At 40.3% G+C, this 23,305-nt stretch overlaps 1 protein-coding gene across 1 annotated transcript; it reads left to right on the forward strand.

Annotated features, from left to right (window-relative positions):
- The first annotated feature begins 8,863 nt into the window (after positions 1-8,863).
- On the forward strand, positions 8,864-22,930 carry SEC61A1 (Sec61 translocon alpha 1 subunit). The gene is made up of 12 exons (XM_019504944.1): positions 8,864-8,974; positions 10,704-10,771; positions 11,507-11,572; positions 11,672-11,750; positions 12,755-12,886; positions 13,751-13,860; positions 14,139-14,292; positions 15,674-15,834; positions 16,682-16,879; positions 17,323-17,514; positions 18,987-19,063; positions 20,479-22,930. The coding sequence occupies exons 1-12, from the start codon at positions 8,968-8,970 to the stop codon at positions 20,663-20,665; spliced, it is 1,431 nt and encodes a 476-aa protein (XP_019360489.1). The 5' UTR covers positions 8,864-8,967; the 3' UTR covers positions 20,666-22,930.
- Positions 22,931-23,305: the final 375 nt, after the last annotated feature.

The raw sequence follows: 23,305 nt of genomic DNA on the forward strand, positions 1-23,305 counted from the left end.
AAGGGTCAACAATGTAATTTTATCTACAGGGCCTGTTTTTCAAGTAGGCAAGCAACAGCGTCTGCAAAAATGCACATACAATTGCCTGCTTAATTTTCAGACACAATTACTGAAATTGCAAGCATAGTTAGACACACTAATGCCCATTTGCCCAGAAACCTAATTTATGTGCCCAGCAGAAGTAACTCTGAACAAATTGCTCGTAATTTGGGGTAGGTTAATGTACATGCAATTGCATGGGTTTTTTGAAATGCAGGTTGAAATATTGTTTTGATAGACAAGAGGTAAGAGGTTTCTACTTCCTGATCTAATGTCAAAATAGATCTGCTAGACAGAAGGATCAGTTATGATTTAAGGTCAAATATTTTCAAAACCAGACGGCCTTAAAGTCACATCATTCTTCCTCCTGCTTTCTCCTTCCTAACTGTAATGTGTTTTTAGCATTAAAGGTGCTTTGGCCAGTGCCCTTTGAAATGCAAAAGAGAAATGAATACTTTATACCAAAATCTGGGTTTCCAATGGTGTAAAAGCTTTATAGAGCAACAATTATTGATGCCTAGCTGATTTCAAGAGAGCAGCTGCAAAATCAGGTTGGGAATGAAGTGCATATGGAAAACAAGGTGATAATCAGAATTATGTGAATCTTGTGACTTTTGAGTGCTGCAATCACTAAGAAATAACCTATATAAAAGTTTCCAACACAAACACATTTTTCTAAATGATGGTCCTAGGATCCAAAACTAAAAATAATAAAGAAACCATTATCTTTCCCTGGGAGTATTATTCTGTGTGTGTCAGGCATAGATTTGAACAACAAGCCTACCGCCTTCTACAAAGCCCAATCAGAAAAGCTATCATAAAATAAGACAGTGAAAAAAGCATTTCTGTCAAGTAAAGAGTTTTGTTTTATTTCTTGATGCACACACATTTATTAAAGTGGACCCAAGAAACCAATTTGCATTTTTTTTAGAAGCAAAGGAAGGGAACAGATGCAAAACTATAGCCAAATCAAGCATTCAGGTAACATATAAGGGCACAACGTCACTTTAATAAGAAGCTGATTAAAGCACACCCCTGTATATGCTAGTACTTTTCTTGGGGCTTTGTAATTTTCCTTTGATATTAATTTGTTGGCTAATATTGACTTATGTATTATAGACCCTCCATATTATCCAACAGAAACCAACCACAGATTTCCCCCAGTTTTGGAATCCTGTTCCTAACAGTAGTAAGCTCCATATCCTTTGGAGTAGATTGAAAATCTCATGCTTCCCCTAATCTATATGCCCTCAGTGCACCTATTTGTGCTTTCACATGATAAGAGAAAATATCTGCTTGTCATTTAATCTGCCTAGTTTATTTATTATGTACATTTTTAGCATGCAGTTTAACAAATAAATATATGTATGATAGAGCTTTCTTGCATTAAATGATAACAATACACTTTTTACCCTAACCAGTATGTGCCCATACCTGTAACTGAGAGGCTATATGTGAAGATTTGGGATGGAGTCCTGGCCTCTTTGAAGTCAATGGGAGTTTTGTTGTTATTTTGCCAGTGGGACTGCTGTTTTTCATTGGGTTTTTTGTGTTGTGCAAGGTAGATCTTATAAAGATGGGTTATATTAACAATGAGAGCCAGAAAAGAGAAGCCTAGTAATTTTATAGCTTTATTAAAAAGAGAGAGAGAGAGCTGTAATATTGCCAGATAAGAGCATAGCTGAAACAAGTACAGCATTATAAAATGTCATTTATATATTATGAAGAGAGCACTACTGTAAGTGCATTCAATAAAGAGATGTTCCAGAAGCCCTGTGATCAAATGGGAGAAATGGAGGTGTGAGTCATAACTGTAGTTCAGGATTCAAAACAACTTACGCAAAGCTACACAAAGTCATGCAGTTAAACTCCCTCATGTCCTGGTAATCCTCCTAGAAGATCCTGGGCACAGTAAAGCATCGTACTTGTGCTGGAAGGGAAAGCTAAACCCAGCTCTTTCAAAATCCTTAGGATTTAAGTGCCTGATGGTTGACACCCCCAAGCTGGAAATGATTAGCATATACTCTCAGATTTGAAATTTCATGTGACCTTTGGGATGTGTGAACTGTGGATTCAAATTTTGCATTTCAGTTCTATCTGTATTTAGAACAGGCAGCAAAGATGAATTTCATAGGCCACAAAAATTACAGATGCCACCTTTGACAATGGGACCCTTGAAATGGAAATCTGCTAGGCTAAAGGAAAATTACGTTTAAAAAGTACCCCCTTCATTAAGCACTCAGGCGGTTTGTTTGCTGAAAATTTTTTAATTCAAGCATGTCTTTGCAGAGAGAAAGACTAGCATACCACTTTGTGCACTTATGTCCCAGTTGGCCACATATACCATTTAATTACTTGGTAAATGACTGTGCAACCAGGTGGGGGTGTTGTTTTGTTCTTTTTTTAAAGAAACTGTTACTTTCTACCTGTTTTGAAAATAGGAACATAATTGCCAACATCTGTGTGCCACAGAGGACCTTCTCCCATCTGCCTTTTGGCACAGCTGCTTTCCCAGCTTCATGTAGACGCTGGAAAAAAAAACATCTCTTGAATATGAATAAACACTCCAAAGGAAATTCTTCCACCATTGAAGGCAATGGAACAGTAGCCACTATTGTAAGTGTGGCTAGATCAGTACACTTTAGCCCCTGTTTGATTAAAGCAGGGAATATTCTATTGCTTAAAATTGCAAGTAAAGTTTTGTTTTTTAAGTTTTTACAAAACCTGATAAAAATAGGAGTGTTTTCTTAGTTGTTTAAAGTTTTCCTAGATTTTAATGAAATCAATCCTTAAATTGTACATCCTTTGGGCTAGATCCAAGACAAGGCTTAAGGGCCTTCAATTTAGGTGCTTTTCTATAAAGCCTGTTATTAGGTGTTGTCATGAACATGGTTGGTCCTAACTGTGCTTTCCAGAAATGGGGCCTTTCCAGAAATTAAGCTACAGGCTGGAGTGGGGGTGGGGGGCAAACTCATCAATTGTCCTGTTGGAGTTAGGCTATTATGCAGAAAGAAATGCACAATGTATGGAGCCAGGAGGAGAGTACATGATTTTGCAATCTACTGTGAGAGAATGAAGCAGGGAGGAGGAAAGTTTTGGGTTCTAGTCCATGATCTCATAATTACTTATGCTTTTGCATTAAGCAGTCACTGGATAAAAAAAATAAAAATCCTGGGAGTAGAGCCAAAATCCAGGTCTCCCCTCTTCTGCTTGGGAATCCTAACCATAGGGCTACAGGGTTCTGCTATTTCTTGTGCTCTTCCTGGACCCACGAATCTCGTATTCCTTTTGGCCCAACGGATCACTCTGAACAGGCAGTGAGGAGCATCCTGCTCTTCCCCACCTGTAGCTGTTGGTTAGGCCACTCTCCTTGGAGGCAGATGTAGGTCTGAATCATTTTGACTGAAGAAGTCATAGGAACATGGCCTTGGCTTCCCAGGGTAGTGTTCTAACTATTAGGCTTTATTATATAAAGGAACTCATCACCCCTAGCTGTGCTTTAATAAAAGAAGCAGGTATGACTACATTTTGGCCATGCTGTTGTGTTAGGTGTGCTCTAAGCATGCCTACTTGACCGGACCACTCCATAGACTTAAATACCATTCAGCCTAGTTTCTGCATTCCATGGTATGTAGTTGCTCAGATAACTGGGCACACACTGTACAACCACAGCTGCAGGAATCTAGGTAACTCTCAGGACAAACAAGGAGATACCTAGTGAATTTTATGTTCTTCTATTCCAGGGTAAGATAGCCACTGAATAGGGCTTTGGGGCTAGTAGATTCCTGAAGTCCATCCAAGTCCTGCTCTTCAGCACTTATGGCCTTTTCTGAATCTAGCCCTTTGTGCTAGAATCATCCTATGGTCACAGACCCAACCCTACAAAGTGCTCTGGGTAGAGAAGCCTCAGTGAAGTCAATGGGTCTGTGTGGCACAGAGATCCGACGTGCATGGTGCTGTTTCCGGTCTACAGTTGAATTGCATTTAGCACCAGGAGTACTGATTCTGAATTGGGCCTCTGCACACAGCTGTAATCTAGCCATTAAATAATAACACTAATGATACTTGTCTAATGTGTGTGCATATTTCATGCAAGCTAACAGAGGTGGCAACATAAGCAAAGCAGCTCTTCCACCTTGTGGTTAAACAGAATATTACTCCCAGAGTTTTGCATTAAGTATCAGAGTCAGAGATCACTTATGGACAGTCATATTAAATAGACAAATCACACAAACCCCCAGTGCAACAGCAAATCCTCACCTGTAAGTGAATACTAAATATATTAATGTCAGCCATATGAACATATAGATGGTAAGTGTAATGTGTATGTATGCATGTAAATAAGTCAATGCAGTTATGTTGCCCTCTAGTGACTGCTGCGCTCAGATGATCTAAGACCTGGTAGCGCAACAGCTGACACAAATCTCCTTTAGCCCACCTGGTAAAAGCCTATGTTTATTGAAAATTGAAAGCTTTATCATGCTGATAGTGAAATGGTAATTGAACAGGAGATTGCTATGGAGATTAAGAAAGTGGACTTTTTAAATGGAGAATATTAGCCCACTGCACTCAGCCGATATAAATGGAACTGGGAAGTATACCAATACAACACAGAGACATTGAGTAACTACCCTTCTTCCCACTCTACAACCCTTCCACCCTCAACTATTTGCCCATTTCCACCTGGCTATTTAAGCAATCATGCTATTCTTTGCAGGTTCCATTAGGGGACAATTAACTGCAATATGGGTCCAGCATCCCAAGTTAATCACCCCAGAATGGAGCCCAAATTTAAAAGCTGTAATTAAATGTCAATTCTGTACTAATGTAATCAAAATATAAGTAGATATATAATTTTGCAGCAAATGCTCAAGATTTTCACTGTGTGAAACAGTGGAATATGCACTGGCTAACAGACTTTGGAGCCAGTAAGTGAATATTAATGTTTTTAATGGTCCTAAATTGCACTTCATTTCTGAGGCAGGATTAGCTTGGTTATGTAAGAGAGACTGATTTGGTTCAAGAAAGAATAGCAAGGCATGAAAAGAATAAGCTGTTTAAAATCTATGTCTGCTTCTTTTCAGCTGTTGCTTGCCTTTGAAGAGTGGCTTATTAATTATTGTTATAATCCTAAGCATCATTATTATTATCCCAGTAGTACCAAATGTCACCAATCAGGATTGGTGTCCTGTTGTACTAGGTGTGCTCTACAAGCACAGGGGAAAAAATAGTCCTCACATGTGATGTTCCTTTTTCATCACTCAATTTACAACAGTCTACATGTCAGATTTGTAACCAATATAAATTACCAAAGTTGCTGGGAGTTGCTGCAGGTAGAATTTGACCTACTGGTTCAATAGTGTCCTCTGTCCATTCAGAGGTGTAACTACCAATTTTGGCTCACTGATGCTGTTGAGTGCTAGGGTGGAGGTACAGAGAGCTGCAGGATGTTGCTAGTACTCTGCTTGCCCCATCCCAATAATGCTACTGTAATTATGTTTTCAATTTCTTTTGCTCTTCAGTGGTTTGACAGAATTATGCCTATTTATGGAAGAGAAATAATGTGGTTTGTACTGTAGTGTGCTTTGCCTTGCTTTTGGTTGGCAGAGGAAAGACTATTCACTCTGGGACCCTAAAAGATTAGATTATTGGAATCTTATTTATAATTAGGGCTGTATCTGGCACATTTCAGATCTGGGAACAAACTTGCCCCAAAAATGAGGCTGTTCAGTTATAGTGTTCCAGATGGGACTAATTACTGAGATAAACAAGAGCTGCTGAGTTTAGATCTGGATTTGAATCTAGTCTCCCACCAACTTGTGAAGGGAGTTAGAAATGATCCATCCCTATGATCCAGCTCAGGTCCATATCTGGTTATAAACATTTTTTTATTATTACAATGGCAAACACATCAAAGCTTTTCATTGTTTTAAATTAATTTTTCAAAACAAGCAACAAACCAAGAAATCTGACAGCTAGCCAATGCCCAGAATAACGCAATCTGTTTCTTCAGCTATTTTTATATCACTGATAAAGGCTACTAGTATGAACAATCTGTGGGACTGTCTACCTCCAAGAAGCTAATTTTTAAGAGTGAGATTAATTCTGATGAAAGGAGTTGAACTGAGATCCCTAAAAGTTGAAGTTTATCTTTTTAACAGTCCAAGTGGAGGGCAGGAAACAGATTGGGAAGTTTCTTTTCTTTTTCCAGCCTCTACATGCACAAGTGCTCCAACCTGACCAAAAGGTAACACCTCCAGGAGAGGGTGGATTATAGTAGCTGCAGGATTTTTATTTGACATAAGGCCATTCTGTCACATCTGATGACATGCCAGTTTATCTTGGCAAGGATCCCAAGACTTTGTGCTTCTATTACATATTTCAGCCAAGGATTACAAATGACTTTACAGAAATGGATGAGAAATCATTACCTTCATTTTACAAACAGGGAAACCGAGGTGTGGAAATGGTATGTGAATCAACCAAATACACAGAGACAGCAGCTGAGTCTGGAAGACAACACTAATTCCAGCACTATGCTTACTATGCTATGCCATAGTTACCTCTAATTTTTAACATAAGGTTACCATGCTGTCTCTTGGCAGGATGACATTGCAAAGAGGTGTGACACTTTTTCGACATATTGTGTCACAGCGTGATGGCATTCTGATGCCATGTCAATCTGCTGAACCAAACTGTCATCAATCTCTGTCTTCATGCAATGGTGTTTTGACATAACCAAATGACATTTGTATACACAATGCAGTTGTACCATGTTGCAGGTGAGGATATCTTGATGTAACAAAATGTTTTCACATGTTTCTCTACCTCAGTGTTTTCATGCTTGTATCTAACGGTACAATCAACCTAATGTCAGTGGCCGTCTCATGATGTGTTAGTATGTGGCTGCTACGCGTGTAAGGCAGTCCTGTCAGCAATTCAAAGCTGTCCACGTTTCAATCTTCTGAAAGACCCAGTTCTACCTACTTACAATAAGTCTAGCTGACTTTTATTAAAACCCCTGTTGTTCCCCTTCCTCTACCCTCTGTCTATTTATGTGTCTGTCCTTATACACCAGAAGAGGCAAGAATTTCTTAGTGCACTATCTATTACTGGACCAGCTGCATAGTTGGGATAGAGTTAGAGAGGCTATTGAATACAAGACGTTCTTCATCAGGTCTCAGATCAAAGCTTGACCTGATGAAGACTGTCTAGCATTCAAAAGCTCGTCTAACACTATCCTAACCAAGCAGTTGGTCCAATAAAATATATCACACTAATTGAGTCCTTGTCTCTTGTATGATTCCTGGACTACAGCAACATAACTCTTACTCTGCAAAGATCTTCACTACAAAGATTGTCCCTTTACAGATGCCTCAAAAGTGCCTAGCTCTTCTTGGCACTACCATATACCAGCATGGCTGATGCTGCCATCATGTTTTGAATGAAGCCATCCCACTGTATGGGGAACATAACACAAATCCTTGGCTGTAGGGCTGATAAGTTCATGTTTTCCTGAAAGCCTCCAGCTCCCGGAGTCTTGTGATTTCAGAAGAGCCTTAGCTTTTGGTGGGTTATTTTTTTGGTCGTGGAAATGAAACAGTTTCTTTGCTGAAGATGGGGGCAGAGGGTGCACTAGTGCACTTGCACCCACTCTTGGATTCCTACTCCACCCCAAGTTTAAAACCAAGTGCATGGCAGTGGCAGCAGCATTTCTAGTCAGGCAGTGCTGAGGGAGTCACTTGATTTCATGGCTTATTATAATCTACCAGTTTCTTCTAAACTCTGCATTCCACAGGTGTTGACAGCCCCCTCTCCTTTTAAACTGTCTTGATGTTCCACCCATCAAGCTAGCCTTTTCTCTGCAGTGCTGCTGTCTGTGAGCTGCTCCTGCTAAGGACACTCCTATTTTGCAGCCCTGCTGGTTGGTTTTAGCTCATTCCAATGAAGCCATGTAGGTTTGTGCTTCAATCTTAGACAGGATGACACAGCCCCCGAACCTGGCGTTCATTTGGAACCAGAGAAAAATGCATATGGGATGCCGCCCCTCACCATCTGCACCCCCTACATCTATTCATGGCTGCAGACAAAAAGGCTTGAGCCCCTGCAGTGCTCAGGGGAAAGCCAGGCGAGCAAAAAGCAGCCCCACTGGCTTGTGTGTGCTCGTATTTACACTTCTGGAGTCAAGGCTATGACAGGGGAGGGCCTAACTCATAGAATCAACGAAGTAGGGTCGGAAGGGACCTTGTAGATCTTCAAGTCTGACCCCCTGCCTGGGATCCTGGTTTTCTCTGATTTAAAAAAAAAATCCCCAATTTTTGGTTAAAAAAAAAAGTAACCCAAAACTCCTATATTTATACATATACTTTTATATATCTAGATATAGCTAGATAGATAGTAATGTTTCATTTTTATCACAGAAAATTGTGGATTTTGCGTTACATTTTTAACCGAAAAATTGGGGATTTTTTTTTTTTAATCAGAGAAAACCAGGATCCCTGCTCACGAGCTTTGAAAAACGCCCCCACCCAGACTTCAGACCCTCTCCTCCCATTACGGCGCCTGAGCAGGCAGGGACTACAACTCCCAGCATGCCGAGCGGCCCTCACGTGCCCCCCCCCGCGGGCTCTAAGATTGACAGACCCTATAGCCAATCGAACGTTAGTACAGCCGGTGGGGGCGGGGATGCAGCGCCCGCTTTCCCTTGTCGCAGTGCATGCCGGGAATAGTAGTGTCTCGCGGGGCCGCCCCAGAGCGGGGATTATAGTTCCGGCCGCACTAATATGGCCGCCGCGCGTGCGTAGAGGCTCCCGGCGACCCCCGTGCGTGGCAGGAAGCGGAAGGAGGCCCGGCGGCTCGAGCACTGACGTGTCTCTCGTAGTCGCCGCTTGCTGTTCGCCTGCTCTTTGCCCGGCGCCGGCGGCCGCCATGGGGAGTGAGTACCGGCGCGGCCTCTCCCCGGGGTCCTGGCAGCGGCGGTGGGGAGGGGGGAGCCAGAGCCTCCCCGCAGAGTTCCGCTCTGACGGGCCCGGTCCCCGGAGCCTTTAACGCGCGCGGGGGCGGTGTCCTGGAGGGGACCCCCTTCCTTCAGCCGCGTTCTGAGGTCGCTTCTGCCCCCAGTCACCCGGGGCTGCGCCGGGGCCAATCAGCGCGTTCCCCGTGCCCTTGGGGCTGGCAGGGCCCCCCCCCGCGCCCCCGGGTCCCGGGCTCCGGAGCCTTTAACACGCGTGTGGGAAACTCTGCCCTGTCCGGACTTGGGCTCTTGTGAAAGTGACTTGTCTTGCATCTCTGTAGGAGGGTTGCAAGTGCCTTTTGTTGTCCTGGAGCTTGTGCGGGGATGGCAAGGCGCAAGGTGTGAGACTCGTTGGGTTTGGGTCTTTTTTGAACCTTGAAAGCCTATCTTGGAGGGGGAAAATGCTTCCCTGTGTCCCTTCCACCTTGGAGGGGTTCAAGGCTTTCTAACAAGTTCCTTTTTTCGTGAGCTGAGGGGAGTGCTGAGGTTTGCCTTCCTCTCTCAGAGGAAATGTTTTGCTCTAGCGCAGCGGTTCCCAATCTGTGGTACGCGTTAACAGATTTATTATAATTCCTTTAAATGACCAAAATTTGCTGGTGCTACTTAAGGTTGAACTGAAAAGTTTGCTGGTGGTAGTTAAGGGCATATCATTTTACATTTGTCATGTCATTTTTGTCATAGGGTCATATCGTTTTACATCGTTTTCCCAAACTGCTGGAGTTTGGGAACTGCTGCCCTAGAGAGCAGTTTCATGCATAAGTCCTTTGGGATGGAGTAACTTTGCCCAAATTCAGCTGTGTGGCCCAACTGTACCTTCTGCTTGATGTGCCAAGGCCGTGTCTAGACAAGCGTGGCTGTGTGGTGTCCGCAGTGCCACTTACCGCATGTTCAGCTCTTCTCTGCAGTGCAAGAACAGAAAGCCATGCAAAATAAAGAGTGGCGCATGCAGGGGCAGCATTTGGCACTCAAAGCCAGTGTCTGGCTGTCCAGAGCCATGCTTTAGCTACCAGCCAGGCTCTGAGCATCAGGACTGTTGCTGCTGCAGCCCCAGCAGCCCCCAGGACCCCAGGTAAGGCTGCTGGGGCCAGCCCAGTGCTGGCTGCAGCCTCCTGTACCCCATCTGGGGTAACCTGCCACGTGCCAGAGGACACATGGCACAGGGGGTCCCCAGGGACAGCTAGAGGCAGCAAAGAGTGTGCCTTGGCTAGTTGTTCCCAGGGAACCAAATGTTCATGTCCATGTGGACATGGAAGAATAATGGGAGAACAGACACTTGGGCCAACATCAGATTAAGGAAGTAGCCATCCTAAATACAAAGTAAAGAGCATGTTTGTGTCTCTTGAGGGGGGGAAAAAAACATCACGTAGCAAAACTTACAGGCTTTTTTTTTCCTGCAGTCCTTCTCAACAAAGATAGTCAGAAAACACCCAGAATCACTTCCTGTAACATTCCACTCGTTCTCATTCTTGTCAGTGCGGTTATCCATGTGGGGTTAAGGTGTGAAAGCCCTAAGCCCACAATTGGAATCCTGAAGACTTGTAAAAACTAACTTTTCAGATTGTGTTTTATCAAGTTTCAGTGCCTAGTAATCAAGTTTGCTATCAATTTCATACCTGTGTTTCATTTGCCTTTTTAACTTGTTGTTTTGCAGTAAAATTTCTGGAAGTAATCAAGCCCTTCTGTGTTATCTTGCCTGAAATCCAAAAGCCAGAAAGGAAGGTATGTTATTGAAATTGTCCTTCATCATTCTTTATTTGTGAAAGATAAAATGTATAAGGCCTAGCTGATATAGGTTTTGAACTGACGTGACTGTAGTGGTCAGCAATGTGATTATTTTTAACTGAAATAGTTATAGTAGTACTACCCTTGCAGCTGTGAGTATAATGGTATTGATACAAAAAGTACCTTTATGTACTGGTGCATAACTGCATCTATGCTAAAAGTACTGTGGTGAGCAATTGTTTTGGTAAATATAGCTAAAACAGTCAACCTTGTAGATCAGGCATAAGCTATGGCTATGTATGTGAGACATATGAACTTGTATACCTAAAAATTAAACTTAAAATTATCTTTTTCTCTGAAATGCAGCTAATTCAGACAATCTTAGTTTGGTGCTAAAAGCTTTTTTTTTTCTTTAGGATATTAAATTATAAGTATCAATTTCAGTAAAAACACTGGAATTACCTTATTGTTTACTTATGCTTGTTTAATTGAATAGAAGTTTAAGTAAAGATTTGGCACTTTTTTTCTTTCAAACCTCTATACAGCATCAAAGGGATGAAAGGGGGACTGGCAATTTTCTTCAAGAAGCCTATATTTACTTATCTTGTAAAGGGTGGAAAAGTAGAATGAGCTGAGGCTGCTATCAGAGTTTAGTTAACTGGCTTAATAGATCAGACATTGACAGTGACAGCTTACTCAGTATAATTCTCCCTTTTATCTCTCTTGCTTTAGATTCAATTTAAAGAAAAAGTGCTATGGACAGCTATCACTCTTTTCATCTTTTTAGTATGCTGCCAGGTATGTGTGTAACAGTCCTTCAACCCTTCCTTAAAATAAGGGAAACCAAGTCCATAATTTTATTTAACCTCACTTCCCTTTCATTGCATGGACATTCAGATTCCCTTGTTTGGTATCATGTCATCAGACTCAGCAGATCCTTTCTACTGGATGAGAGTAATTCTGGCTTCAAACAGAGGTATGATCCCATTTCTTGGGGAAATTTCTCACTTCCTAGTGCATGATTTTGTTGTATTTCTAGTTGCTACATAATTTGGCTCCATTGAACATTTGGGGCTTATCTTGGTTTGCAGGTTTTTAGTAATGATGTTTAATATCTGAATTAAAGCAATAAACACAGATAAAATATAAAACAAACAAATTTGGGGATTAGAGCTGGCATAAACAGTATAAAAAATTCCATATATGGATGGGCATATATTGCAAATATCTACAGTGTAGCCAAATAGCCTTTGAAAACAAAAGGGGAATGAGACGGCTCTAAATTCTGCAGCAAGTACAGTGCATTTGAATGCAGTTTCCCAGCTATGTGATAACCTTTTAGTTTTGTTTTAGTGACACCTTTGAGTGAATCATGGGGCAGAAAAATCCTTAGTGGTTGGTGTAGTTTGGCTGGTTGTTCACTGAAGATTTTTTTTTTTTTAATGCTGACACAATTCAAGTGAAGTATAGTTGCTTCAGTATACTTTGATACCAGTCTGTGTGTGTGTGCATGTGCACACAAGTGTATATATAATATCAGTTTTCAATATCTGTTAACTATAGTGCAGTAGGAAGGGAAGAGACTACCATATAACTTTGGAACACTTGTACAGTTGCTCATTTCTGTCCTCAGAACTCCTTTGAATGTCCTTTGTTTAAAAAAAAAAAAAAGTGAAAGAAGCTTTATATCATCTAAACCTGGCATACCTGTTGAAAAAGGATTGATCTTATCATTCTGAAAGCTCTGAGGAGTGATGCTATGATGCATGGTTTAAACTGATTTTCATCAAGCTTCAATTTCCATTGAAAGCTTTTATTTTTAAACTGACTTAGACTTTATAATTTTTATAAAGTAAAAAGTATTATTTTTAATTCTGTGTCACATTAGTTCACCCTGGTGAGGTAAGCCTGTCAGTTTTTTGCCATGGAAATGGCTGGACTGCATTGATTCTATTTCATTCCACTTTCTGCATATGACAGGTACATTGATGGAGCTGGGTATTTCACCCATTGTCACTTCTGGGCTCATCATGCAGCTGCTGGCTGGTGCCAAGATAATTGAAGTTGGTGACACCCCAAAAGACAGAGCTCTCTTCAACGGAGCGCAGAAATGTAAGTAGCAACTGATAATGAAGGAGGTTCGTATAGAATGCTTTTTCTTTTCTTTCGGAGAGGGCCTCACTGTAGCAATGGAAGCAGTAAGCTGTGAACTTAACCCTGTGACAAATCGTAGAGTCTGACATACAGGTCTCCCTTGATTCCAAATCAATACTCTAGTGCTCTAATTTGTTGTTGGATTGCTGTTTGGCCTATTATCTAGTAAGCTTCAGTCACATTCCTAGTGGATATGTGTCTAAGTCCCTCTGCACGTACAGCAGAGAAGCCAAGCATTTAATGCATGTTGGAAAGCCAGCCCTCAACCCTGGCTGCCTAGAAATGGTCCCTTGCTTAGGATTGAAGCATATTTGCAGGGCAAAACAATGAGGCAGTTCTTTGTTGCAGATTCATTCTTGTGACTCTTGATATGACTCCTTGCAATAAATGGTCCTATTAGTGCCCCAGTGGTAAATTTTTAGATAACTTTAGTTATGTCTTCATTGCAACTTGTGAAATAAATAAGGGGAACACACACAAATCTGTTTATTGGGGGAAAAAACCTAATCTAAAATGCTTAAGAATCAGCTCAATAGCTTATTACTCAAGATATTCTTAAAAGTATTTCCTGCAAGCGTGGAAACTTTTCTGCTTCTTGTCTTATGACAGTTTTCTCTCACTGTGGCTATGAAATATTTGTAAGTGTTGTAGTGTCTTACAGCCGATTTCACTGACTAAAATTAATTTTAACTTAGGAAAGGAGTTAATGAAACAGTCCTCTAAATTCAGAGCCTACAATGAAAAACCTCTGTTACTTAGTCTACCTTCCTCCTGGGTGTAAATCTCTGGACTAAACAGCCAGTGCTTTTTCTTATTCTACAGTGTTTGGCATGATTATTACCATCGGTCAATCTATCGTCTATGTAATGACTGGGATGTACGGAGATCCATCGGAGATGGGTGCTGGTATCTGTTTGCTTATCACAATTCAGGTAATCCTTATACCAGACCATATGTCATTCCTCAACATTATGCTCCCTTTTTAGCCTGAGTGTAGAAGGTGTGAACAAACAGCCTCAAGGACCATTGTCCACTTCTAATGGAGTAAAAAGAGATCAAGACACCAGTGTCTGCCAACTAAATCGGATTTTTGCTGCTTAACCTCTGGTGATTTTCTTTTTTGCCACCTCCAGTAGCACAAAACACTTGTACAGAGTGAGCATTGTTAGGAAAATAAAAAGGGTGAATAATGCTGTTTTCTTTCCTGCAGCTTTTTGTTGCTGGATTGATAGTTCTGCTATTGGATGAGCTTCTGCAGAAAGGCTATGGTCTTGGCTCTGGCATCTCTCTCTTCATTGCTACTAACATTTGTGAGACTATTGTATGGAAGGCATTCAGCCCCACCACTGTGAACACTGGTCGAGGTAACATATTTTATTCTCTGTGGTCTTTACTCATGTTAGGACTTATTTATGGAAGATGAAGAGGCTACCCTTGTACATTTACATTCATTCTTCCACATTCTGAAGTATCAATTACCTAAATTTCGTATTCATAGCTCTGTGGTGAGCATCCAAAGCACATTTGAGTTTTAGAGAGATCTTATTTCTGAGCCCAAAAAAGGAAAAAAAACAATGTGGCAAAATAACCATCAAAAGCTGCTCCTGATTTCTTAACCTGTAGCATTTATCAAATGGAATCCCAGTTATGAGGGGAATGTTTGCACGCTAGGTGTAAATCCTATGAAAGTACTCTATGGTACTGCAAGGAGAGATGAGGCGAAGGAAATAGAACACTCTAATTTTGTAACATAGTACCTACTTATGGAAAGTCAGCCAATTTGAGGTGTAAAAATAAGCTGTGAGTGTTTAATACTTAACCTGCAGCTTTTTCCACTTGCATTGTTTTTGCCCTTTAAGTGTTCAGAGTACTTGCACCACTTTTAGGGTTACTGGTTACATGTATGATTAGCAGAGACTGGCAGGAGGGATGGTAATCCTGAGGATTGTGGGAAAGTATGGAATGTAAGATTGCTCTGCCCAAAAGGGGCCATCTGAGTCTGCTGCTGCAAGTGCCACTGATTCAAAGGAGACTCTTTTTTTTGTAGTTATGACACTCAAAACTTATTCTTCCACAGCCTTGGGCTTTACTGATGTGACTTTGTTTTTCCCTAATCCAAGTTGTCTTTTATACTTCAGGAGAACCCAATGCTCACAAAGCAAACAATTTTGACTCCTGCTGGAAAAAAATAAAGTACCGTGTTCCTCTGAAATGTCACTTAGTCATTTTGGCTTTGATTCTGTAATTCATTGCCCTTTGTGCTTATTGCTTTGTTTTGTGGGAAATCTGGGTTTCTGAATAACTTTGCTTAGCAATGCAGTTCCAAAACTATTTTGAATAATGATTCAGATTTTCAAGATATGCTGCATTCTGCAGCTACTAAGTGCTCTGTTTTCATCTCTAAATTCCTTTACTTTATACAATTGTTACTTCATGTTAAAGTGTGTTCTTTGGCACTGTGGTAAAAAAGCTATGGGGTATAAAATCCATGTTTAGACTATTAGCATCTGGACTTAGTAGCATTTTTCCATATTCATTTGTTTTCCTATAGCAAGTGTGTGGCCTGACCAGTTCCTTGGAGGTCTCTGGTAAAACTCGCTAGTGACAGCAGATTTAGTACTTTTAAAAGCAAGTACTTTTAAAATCCTATTCTACAGTGTATTTCCAAACCCTAGTTAATAGGACAAAGTCTCAAGGTCACAAGATACCTGAACTCACTTCCTTGCAATTTCTCTTTCCTTTAAGGAATGGAGTTTGAAGGCGCCATCATTGCTCTGTTTCATCTGCTGGCTACTCGTACAGATAAAGTCAGAGCTCTCCGTGAAGCCTTCTACCGCCAGAACCTTCCCAACCTCATGAACCTGATTGCCACCATCTTTGTCTTTGCAATTGTCATTTACTTCCAGGTCAGTTGGAACTGAGAACGTTGTCTAAAAAGTGCTTGTTATGGAAATAATAAAGGATTGCATGGCTCACTATATTTATATACATTACCTGGTATCACTTGCATTTTCATGTACTTTGGGTAGAGACTTTAGAAATGCCTCCATAGAAAAGCGGATGATTCTGAAGATAAATACAAATAAAATTAGTTCAGTGTTTGGTGGTTCTGTTCTTCCACAAAATTTTGATGTGCTGAGTGTTTTAAAGCTTGATTTGCTTTCAGGGTTACATTTCACCTGCTGATGTGTTCAGAAGGCTTCTTGCTTCTGGTACTCAGTTACCTGATCTGCAGAGGCTACAGGCTTCTATACTTGGCTTACTGTATCCACCAAAGGCTTGCGATCTGTCATTACTCTCCAACAGAGCTGATGGATATGTGTATTGTAGTAGACCTTGCCAAAAAGACCAGGCCATTTTGACAGAAAACACCTTAGACTTTTTAAAAATCTGTGTCCTTTCATTGTTGAATGGAGCAAAAAGTCCACAAACAGCAAATAAATCTAGTTAAGTTTTAAAGCTTCCTCCCCTGGATGCTATGCTGAATTTGTTTACCAGCAAACTGAAGATTGTCTATTAAGAACCGTGGCATTTAATACATTTGTATGTTTAAGCTGCCTTGCCCAGCTGTAATTGTTCCAGGGTCTTGGCAGAAGTTTTTTAAGTGGATGGCTTAGCTGGCAGAGCACATGACACCTGCAGGTTTCCCAGCAGGACTTTTGATGAGGTCTTGTTGAAATAGTGGGGTTGCTGTACTCTTTATCTATGTCAACTCTAAAATATAATGATGGATTTTCTTCTGATTTATTTTAGGGCTTCAGAGTGGACCTCCCCATCAAGTCTGCCCGCTACCGTGGCCAGTACAACACTTACCCTATCAAGCTGTTCTATACTTCCAACATTCCCATCATTCTTCAGTCTGCCCTGGTATCCAATTTGTACGTGATCTCCCAGATGCTGTCTGCTCGCTTCAGTGGCAACTTGTTGGTTAGCCTACTGGGTACCTGGTCTGTAAGTATTTGGCTGTTTTCTATAATCTGCTGTATAAGGGCCCCACTTAAATGCCCAGCCTGGGAGACAGCCTTTCTAAAAATAAGGCCACTTATTCACAAGCAGAATTATTCATCCTGAGACTAATAGTCCAGCCTCTGATGTTTTTTCCTTTGTTGTTGACTGTAGAGTGTGTAGCTTTCTCCTTTGAATATATATATGTTCAATCTCTAACTGGTTGGTTTTTCTTCCTCCTTTGCTGACCCTAATTCATTTGGTTCATGTGTCACTATATTTTGCTATGTCATTGAAAAACTGCTCTTATTGGGAAAACTCAAATCCCTGTGCACTGCATGAATATTACCCAGTAATGAGGTGTGGTGGTGCTTTTTGTGGGGGCTAGTCTAACTGCTAACAGGCGGGGAGATGAAACTAAGTAGGACAAATCTGCTTCTTCCTTTTAGGACACGTCATCTGGAGGTCCTGCTCGTGCTTATCCAGTCGGTGGACTTTGCTATTATCTGTCACCCCCTGAGTCCTTTACTTCAGTGTTAGAGGATCCTGTCCATGCCGTTGTTTATATAGTATTTATGCTGGGCTCCTGTGCGTTCTTCTCTAAGACATGGATTGAAGTCTCTGGCTCCTCTGCCAAAGATGTAAGTAAAAGAAATAAGTTTGCAGCATTAAGTCAGGAGAATTCTTGTGCAGTAATTATTCCCTCCCAGTAATATTCTGAAATGGACACTATAGACTAGTGCCAGATGTGCTTCAGTAATGTTGCATACATAGTCTGCCTTTTGTCTTGACGATCTCAAGGACTTTAAGTGAGTAAGCATTTCCATTGTCATTTTACAAGTGGGAGAATTTGGGCACACAAAGGTAGAATCCTGGTCTCCCGATTCTTTCTTTATGTCCTTTTTGCTGTCTCCTTGCTCGTTGCCTCTTTAAAAAAAACAAAAAACTACAAAATGGTCTTGTTGAGCAGCTTAGGAAAAAAGATGCTTAAACATCACTTGGGTAGTATAGAAGAAAACAAGACAATGTGAAAGTCATACATTTCTCCAGCATAGTGGAGAGAACACAGCTACATAGTGTCAGTAATTACATTATTTAAAAGCAATATTTGAACACGCATCTGGCCAAAATAAGCTCTCTTGAGGCCTCTTTGGGTATAATAGTTAGTTGTCACAGTGTTTCCAAGTATCATGAAAATAATTCATCTCATATACATTTGTCTGGCCTCAGGGAGGGTCAGTTGTTCCAAGACGCTTGAAGCTCAGGCAAAATGTTTCATTCTTAAATTGCATTGCTGGGCGTTATCAAAAGTGAAAAATGGCTGACATTGAGGGTATGTGGTTTTGGTAAGGAGGTGAGCTTTTTTTTTTTTTTTTTTTTTGTTTTGCAACTGTATGAACTAAAAAATGGAATATGAGTAATGTACAGTTCTCATTATAGTTATAACAGCTGGAACATTTTCATTTTGGGATTGCACCTAGCTGCTTAGGTGCGTGAGAGGACCTTTGTGCAGCAGTCATAAGACGTTGACTAGTTTTTGTTTTTTTATTGTGCGTAAAATACCAAATATGCTACGAATGTTGTCTCAGCACTACAGGAGAGACTGTTGGACCCTAATTGCATTAAACAAACAAAAGGGGGCTTAAACTTCCTTGAGTTTCTATTTGTGGAGTTTACAAGAGCTAGCACAAAAAAATTGCAGTGTGTTATACAGAACCACGTTTGACTTTGTTAAAGGTTACCTAGTTTTGCTTACTGGTTGGTAAAAGATTCCACTAGGAACTTGCTCTTTTATAGTTTGCCTATTCCCAGTGGTGGCTTCTTTTTCAGCATAATTTGACTTATCCCCAAAAGCATCCAATAATGGATGGTGTAGAGATGCCTCTTATTTACTCAGCCCATCCTGGCTTACAAAAGTGGAAAAAGACAAATTGAAATAAACATAATCCTTGTAAATGGCTTCGCTTTGCTTTTAATATTGTTTTTTGGAAGATGGTTGACATGTAGCCCCACAAGGGACCTTACTACTAATTCTAAACTGCTGGCAGATTCTGTGATAGTATCTTTTAAACTGGCATCAAATTTATAACCTCAACTTCTTGCATTAATGCAGGTTGCCAAACAACTGAAAGAGCAACAGATGGTCATGAGAGGCCATAGGGAAACCTCCATGGTACATGAACTAAACAGGTGAGATAAAAATACATCATGTTCTTTCCAGGTCAGTCTTCATGTAACGTTCTGGCCTAGCACATGTGTTCATCTGCTAATGGCTAGGCCCAGAGGTAGTGCAACCTATTGCTATTTCACAGCAAAAGGACATGGCTCAAGTGGTAGAAACGTATTTGCGGTAGTGAACATCCTGGCTTCAGTACTGTTTGACAGTTGTGGGATGTATGGGATTTAGGGTTCCCTGGACAGAATAAGAGCTGTTGAATTAAGGCCCACATTGTCTCCTTTAAGGACATGTATATGCAATTGCCCAGCTTAGTAAGCAGTTATTGTGATGGTTCTACTGTTTTTAGTATCCTCGTATGGCTGTTAAGGACTTCACAAATGTGAGTAATATAACTTAGGCTATGGACAGATGTAATGCAAACTTCTAAAGGAAATGGTTGGATCTTAATACTTAGCTGAACTAGTCATTGTTTTGTTTGTCCACTCCTATGCTAGTACTGTATAGTACAGTTAAACTACAGTGTTCATCTAGAGTGGAATAGGTGAGTAGTCAGGTGAAACATTTACATCAGGTCATTGTAAAGCTTTTCCATGTGATCATGCATATGCACCTATATTCCTACTGTTTTTTTTTATTTTTTTACCTATAAGAATACACTTGGCTTTTAAACAGGCATTTACATTTTCAAACACTCTGTTTTGATGAGTAAGGTTAAATATATTCAGATCCCTCAATTACATACAGTTCTGGGTCAGAGTTCTGTGTTCTACATAAATACTTTTAAAAATATTTAATCATTAAAATACTTTGCCAAGAGGTGAACAAAAGGGATCTCTTGAGTTCTGCAGTGCTTCCCACTGTGTATTGATCCATAATATAAACATGTAATTTGTGGTGGGATACAGGTGCCAGTATGTATTGGTCCATCACAATCCTAACTTTAAAGTATTTGGGAGAAGATGCATTGTATTTTGGGTGAGCCAGTTGCTATAGACCGGCCCTTTATGCTTACTAATACAGCCTTTTCTTATCCATAACTCCAGCTTGTCCTTCTGTTGAGCCAAGCTATGTTCCCACCTTGTCTAGTATGATCCTAATGCCTGTTCCTCCTTCCTGGTTGTTGAAACCAGGATGGAAAAGGGTGTTCTGTTACAAAAAATTCTATGTTTATTAGTAACAATGGTATCAAATTGTACGGTAGCTGCTGAAAAAGCACTCTGACCCTAGCTGCCTGAAGTCTAGTTTCGTGTTTTAAAGGAGTTGGTATTTCCTTTATAGGAAAAACACTCAGCTCTTGATTTTAGGTTACAGTACCAGGTACCTTTTATCCTACAACAGTACTGCACTCTTGCATGTGAAAAGTAGTGTGATTCAAATCCAAAGTGAAATTTGACAGTGCTTTTCTTATTACCATTGTATTTTACAGGTATATTCCCACAGCTGCTGCATTTGGTGGTCTCTGCATTGGTGCCCTCTCTGTCCTAGCAGATTTCCTTGGGGCGATTGGGTCTGGAACTGGAATTTTGCTTGCTGTCACTATCATTTACCAGTACTTTGAAATCTTTGTCAAGGAACAGAGTGAAGTTGGCAGCATGGGAGCTCTTCTTTTCTAAAGCCAGCTTCTTATGGACCCAGGGAAGGGGGAAGAGTGTTCTCGAATTACCCAATCAGGTGAAAAATAAAACAAACTCGGGCACATCATGCTTTTGGAACATGTATTTTTAATAATGTTTCCAAAGCACATTCCCTTTGGTTCAGACTTTTTTAGCATACCGTTTGCATTTTATAAAGGGTTGGAAAATGGCAAAAACCCCTTTTAAAGAAAAATGTATTTTAATTACTTTATTAGTAAATCCATCTTTTTTAATTGGATTTTGTTTGACAGCTCTAACTTTTTTTATGCCCTTGCTGAAATGGTAGATCTGAAGCTTTCACAGGCTTTGGTGTAAACGGGCATGAGTGGGGAGGGTTATATATTGGAAGGGATTTTTTTTCTGTATATCTTGTGTTTGCATCTCCACAGTGGATGTGCCAAGAAAAGGATTTCCCTCTGGCACTGGAGTTCCATAATTAAGGTTGTAAGCACACACACTGTTTAATATGTTCAGTTTTTTGTTTTGTTTAGTTTTGTTTTTTTTAATATGGCAGATTGGGAGAGGCAGTTTGTTAGTGTCTTTACAAAACTGCCTCTATTTCCAGATGTCCTGTAAATTAAGTTAGGTCTTGTCATATGATGAGTATTGGCTTCAGACTGTTGCCTAGTTTCTGTAGAGAATAAAAATAAAAATGCTTTCCCCTCTCTTCATGAGAAGAAAAACTCAGGTCTGTCTTGGTTCCTCCAGGGAAGCAGATATTGTGCCTAAAGAGTTTACCCTTTAAACCTGACAAGACAGGGAAGCCTTGTAAATGCTCAAGCTACCATTTTCATCACCACCTTGACCATAGTAATTTCCAGCTCTGACACAAGTTGAGAAATGTATCTCACAGCTAGCTGGATGCAAATACACTTGTGCCCATGCATTTAAACCCAAGGTATTCTCATTTTTAAATAAGTGCTGGCCTAGCAGCAATGAAGGGACAAGTATTTGACTACTTGTTTCTGGTCAATTGTGAGAGACTCATTCATATGAAATGCTGCAAGTGGAATTTATATCTTGAAGTTCAGTTTATAGTCCAGGATCCAGAGTTGCTGTCAAGTAATTCATGTCTCTTCCACACAGAAGACTTCTCTGCTCCATCTCCAGCATATGCTTAAGTATATTCATGTTGACTTGATTATTTGATAGTGAAAACATTTGTCAAGGAAGTATAGGGATTCCTTTTTATGCTTCAGGGCCAGTCTTTCATATTGGAGCAGTGTCTATAAAAGACTTCAAGGGAGCTGAAAAATCTGTAGTATCTCACTTTCGTTTAAGCCTTCAGTATTTTTTTAGATGACCAAATGCAGTAATCTTTATTTGCAAGATTCCTGACACGCACAAAATTCCTTCCAAGCAGTATTGCCAGCCTGAGAACCAGAGTGGGAGACAGCAATGTTGGCGTATTTTTCTGTACTGCATCAATTTTGAGTTTCTGTGTATTTTCTCTTGCTACTCTGAAACTGTAAAATACTGTTCTGCTTTGAGTGATGGGAGCTTCTCTACTGCATGTCATGGAGAAAAATGTAGACAAGGTCCAGAAGTTCTTGCTGTATGAACCATCTAATTCAGCTACAAAATATATGAGAATTCTGCAAGCTCTGTGAGAGCCATACCTCTTAAAATAAAATGCAAGATTCTACTTTAAAATTAAAAAAACCCCCAAAAATCAAAAAAAACCTCCCACATACCACCACCCTCATATTTTGGACAAGGACCAGAATTGGAAAAGGGGTGAAAATGATGCAGTGAAGTACCCGTGAATAAAGAGTACTGTTATGACAACAAGCTTGCTGCTACTTCACACTACATTCTTATTTTTATTCAGAGTCTGTTTTAGGATTAACAGTGTGTGTTTTTGATGCAAATGTAGGGAATGTTTTTCCTGAGGCTTCTGAGGGGAAGAAGAATTTTCCCTATAAAACCAATCAAAGCTTTCACTGTTAAAATGAAGAAGACCTTGGTTCTGGGCATATCATTCTGGCTGAGCTGGAGATGTTACTTGCATTTTTCTGTCAAATACCTTCTCAGCAACTTGGTAGACCATCAGTTTTTGCGTGTCTGGTAAAGAGTGCTTGTTCAATGCACCTGTTACGTTGTCTAGTGCTGGAACCTTGGTATACCTACAGGTAGATATGTCCTCAAGACAGGACCTGCTTGTTGTACAAGGGACATTCACAAAAAGAGCTTATGCCTAAACATTCTGCTTTCTAATTAAATAAAGTACAACTTTGGAGCTAACGTGGACTTGGTGCTTTTGAATTCTGAAGGTGAATGTTGAATATTACAAATAAGTATGCCTCTTAAAGTAACTGTGCAAAGGAATGTAGTCCAGATGGGCAGGAACCTATTTATTTTCAGAAGTGTTTTTCAGTACATCAAGCTGATATTTTGAAACATATTATTTTTTTACTATGGTTGGTTTGGGGGAACCCTTTTATGCTAGTACTGTACAAATAGGCAGGTCCTACTCCAGAGGTTAGAATTGAGGTATAACCTAGACTTCAACAGGTGGAAGACATGCGAATAGCATTAGGACTATGACGAAGAGGTAGTAAAATCTGTGAAGTTATTGGTAAAAGCAGTATTTCCACATTGCTAAATCTATAACTTAAA

This window comes from Gavialis gangeticus, unplaced genomic scaffold (assembly GCF_001723915.1).
Source record: "Gavialis gangeticus isolate Ggan-Ray unplaced genomic scaffold, GavGan_comp1, whole genome shotgun sequence".
NCBI classification, from domain to species: Eukaryota; Metazoa; Chordata; order Crocodylia; family Gavialidae; genus Gavialis; species Gavialis gangeticus.

Bases quoted from the DNA above. Each gene is read 5' to 3' on its own strand.
- SEC61A1 (XM_019504944.1), top strand. The intron at 11,751-12,754 runs GTATGATCCCAT...TGCATATGACAG, and splicing joins AATTCTGGCTTCAAACAGAG to GTACATTGATGGAGCTGGGT. The intron at 14,293-15,673 runs GTAACATATTTT...CTTTCCTTTAAG, and splicing joins CACTGTGAACACTGGTCGAG to GAATGGAGTTTGAAGGCGCC.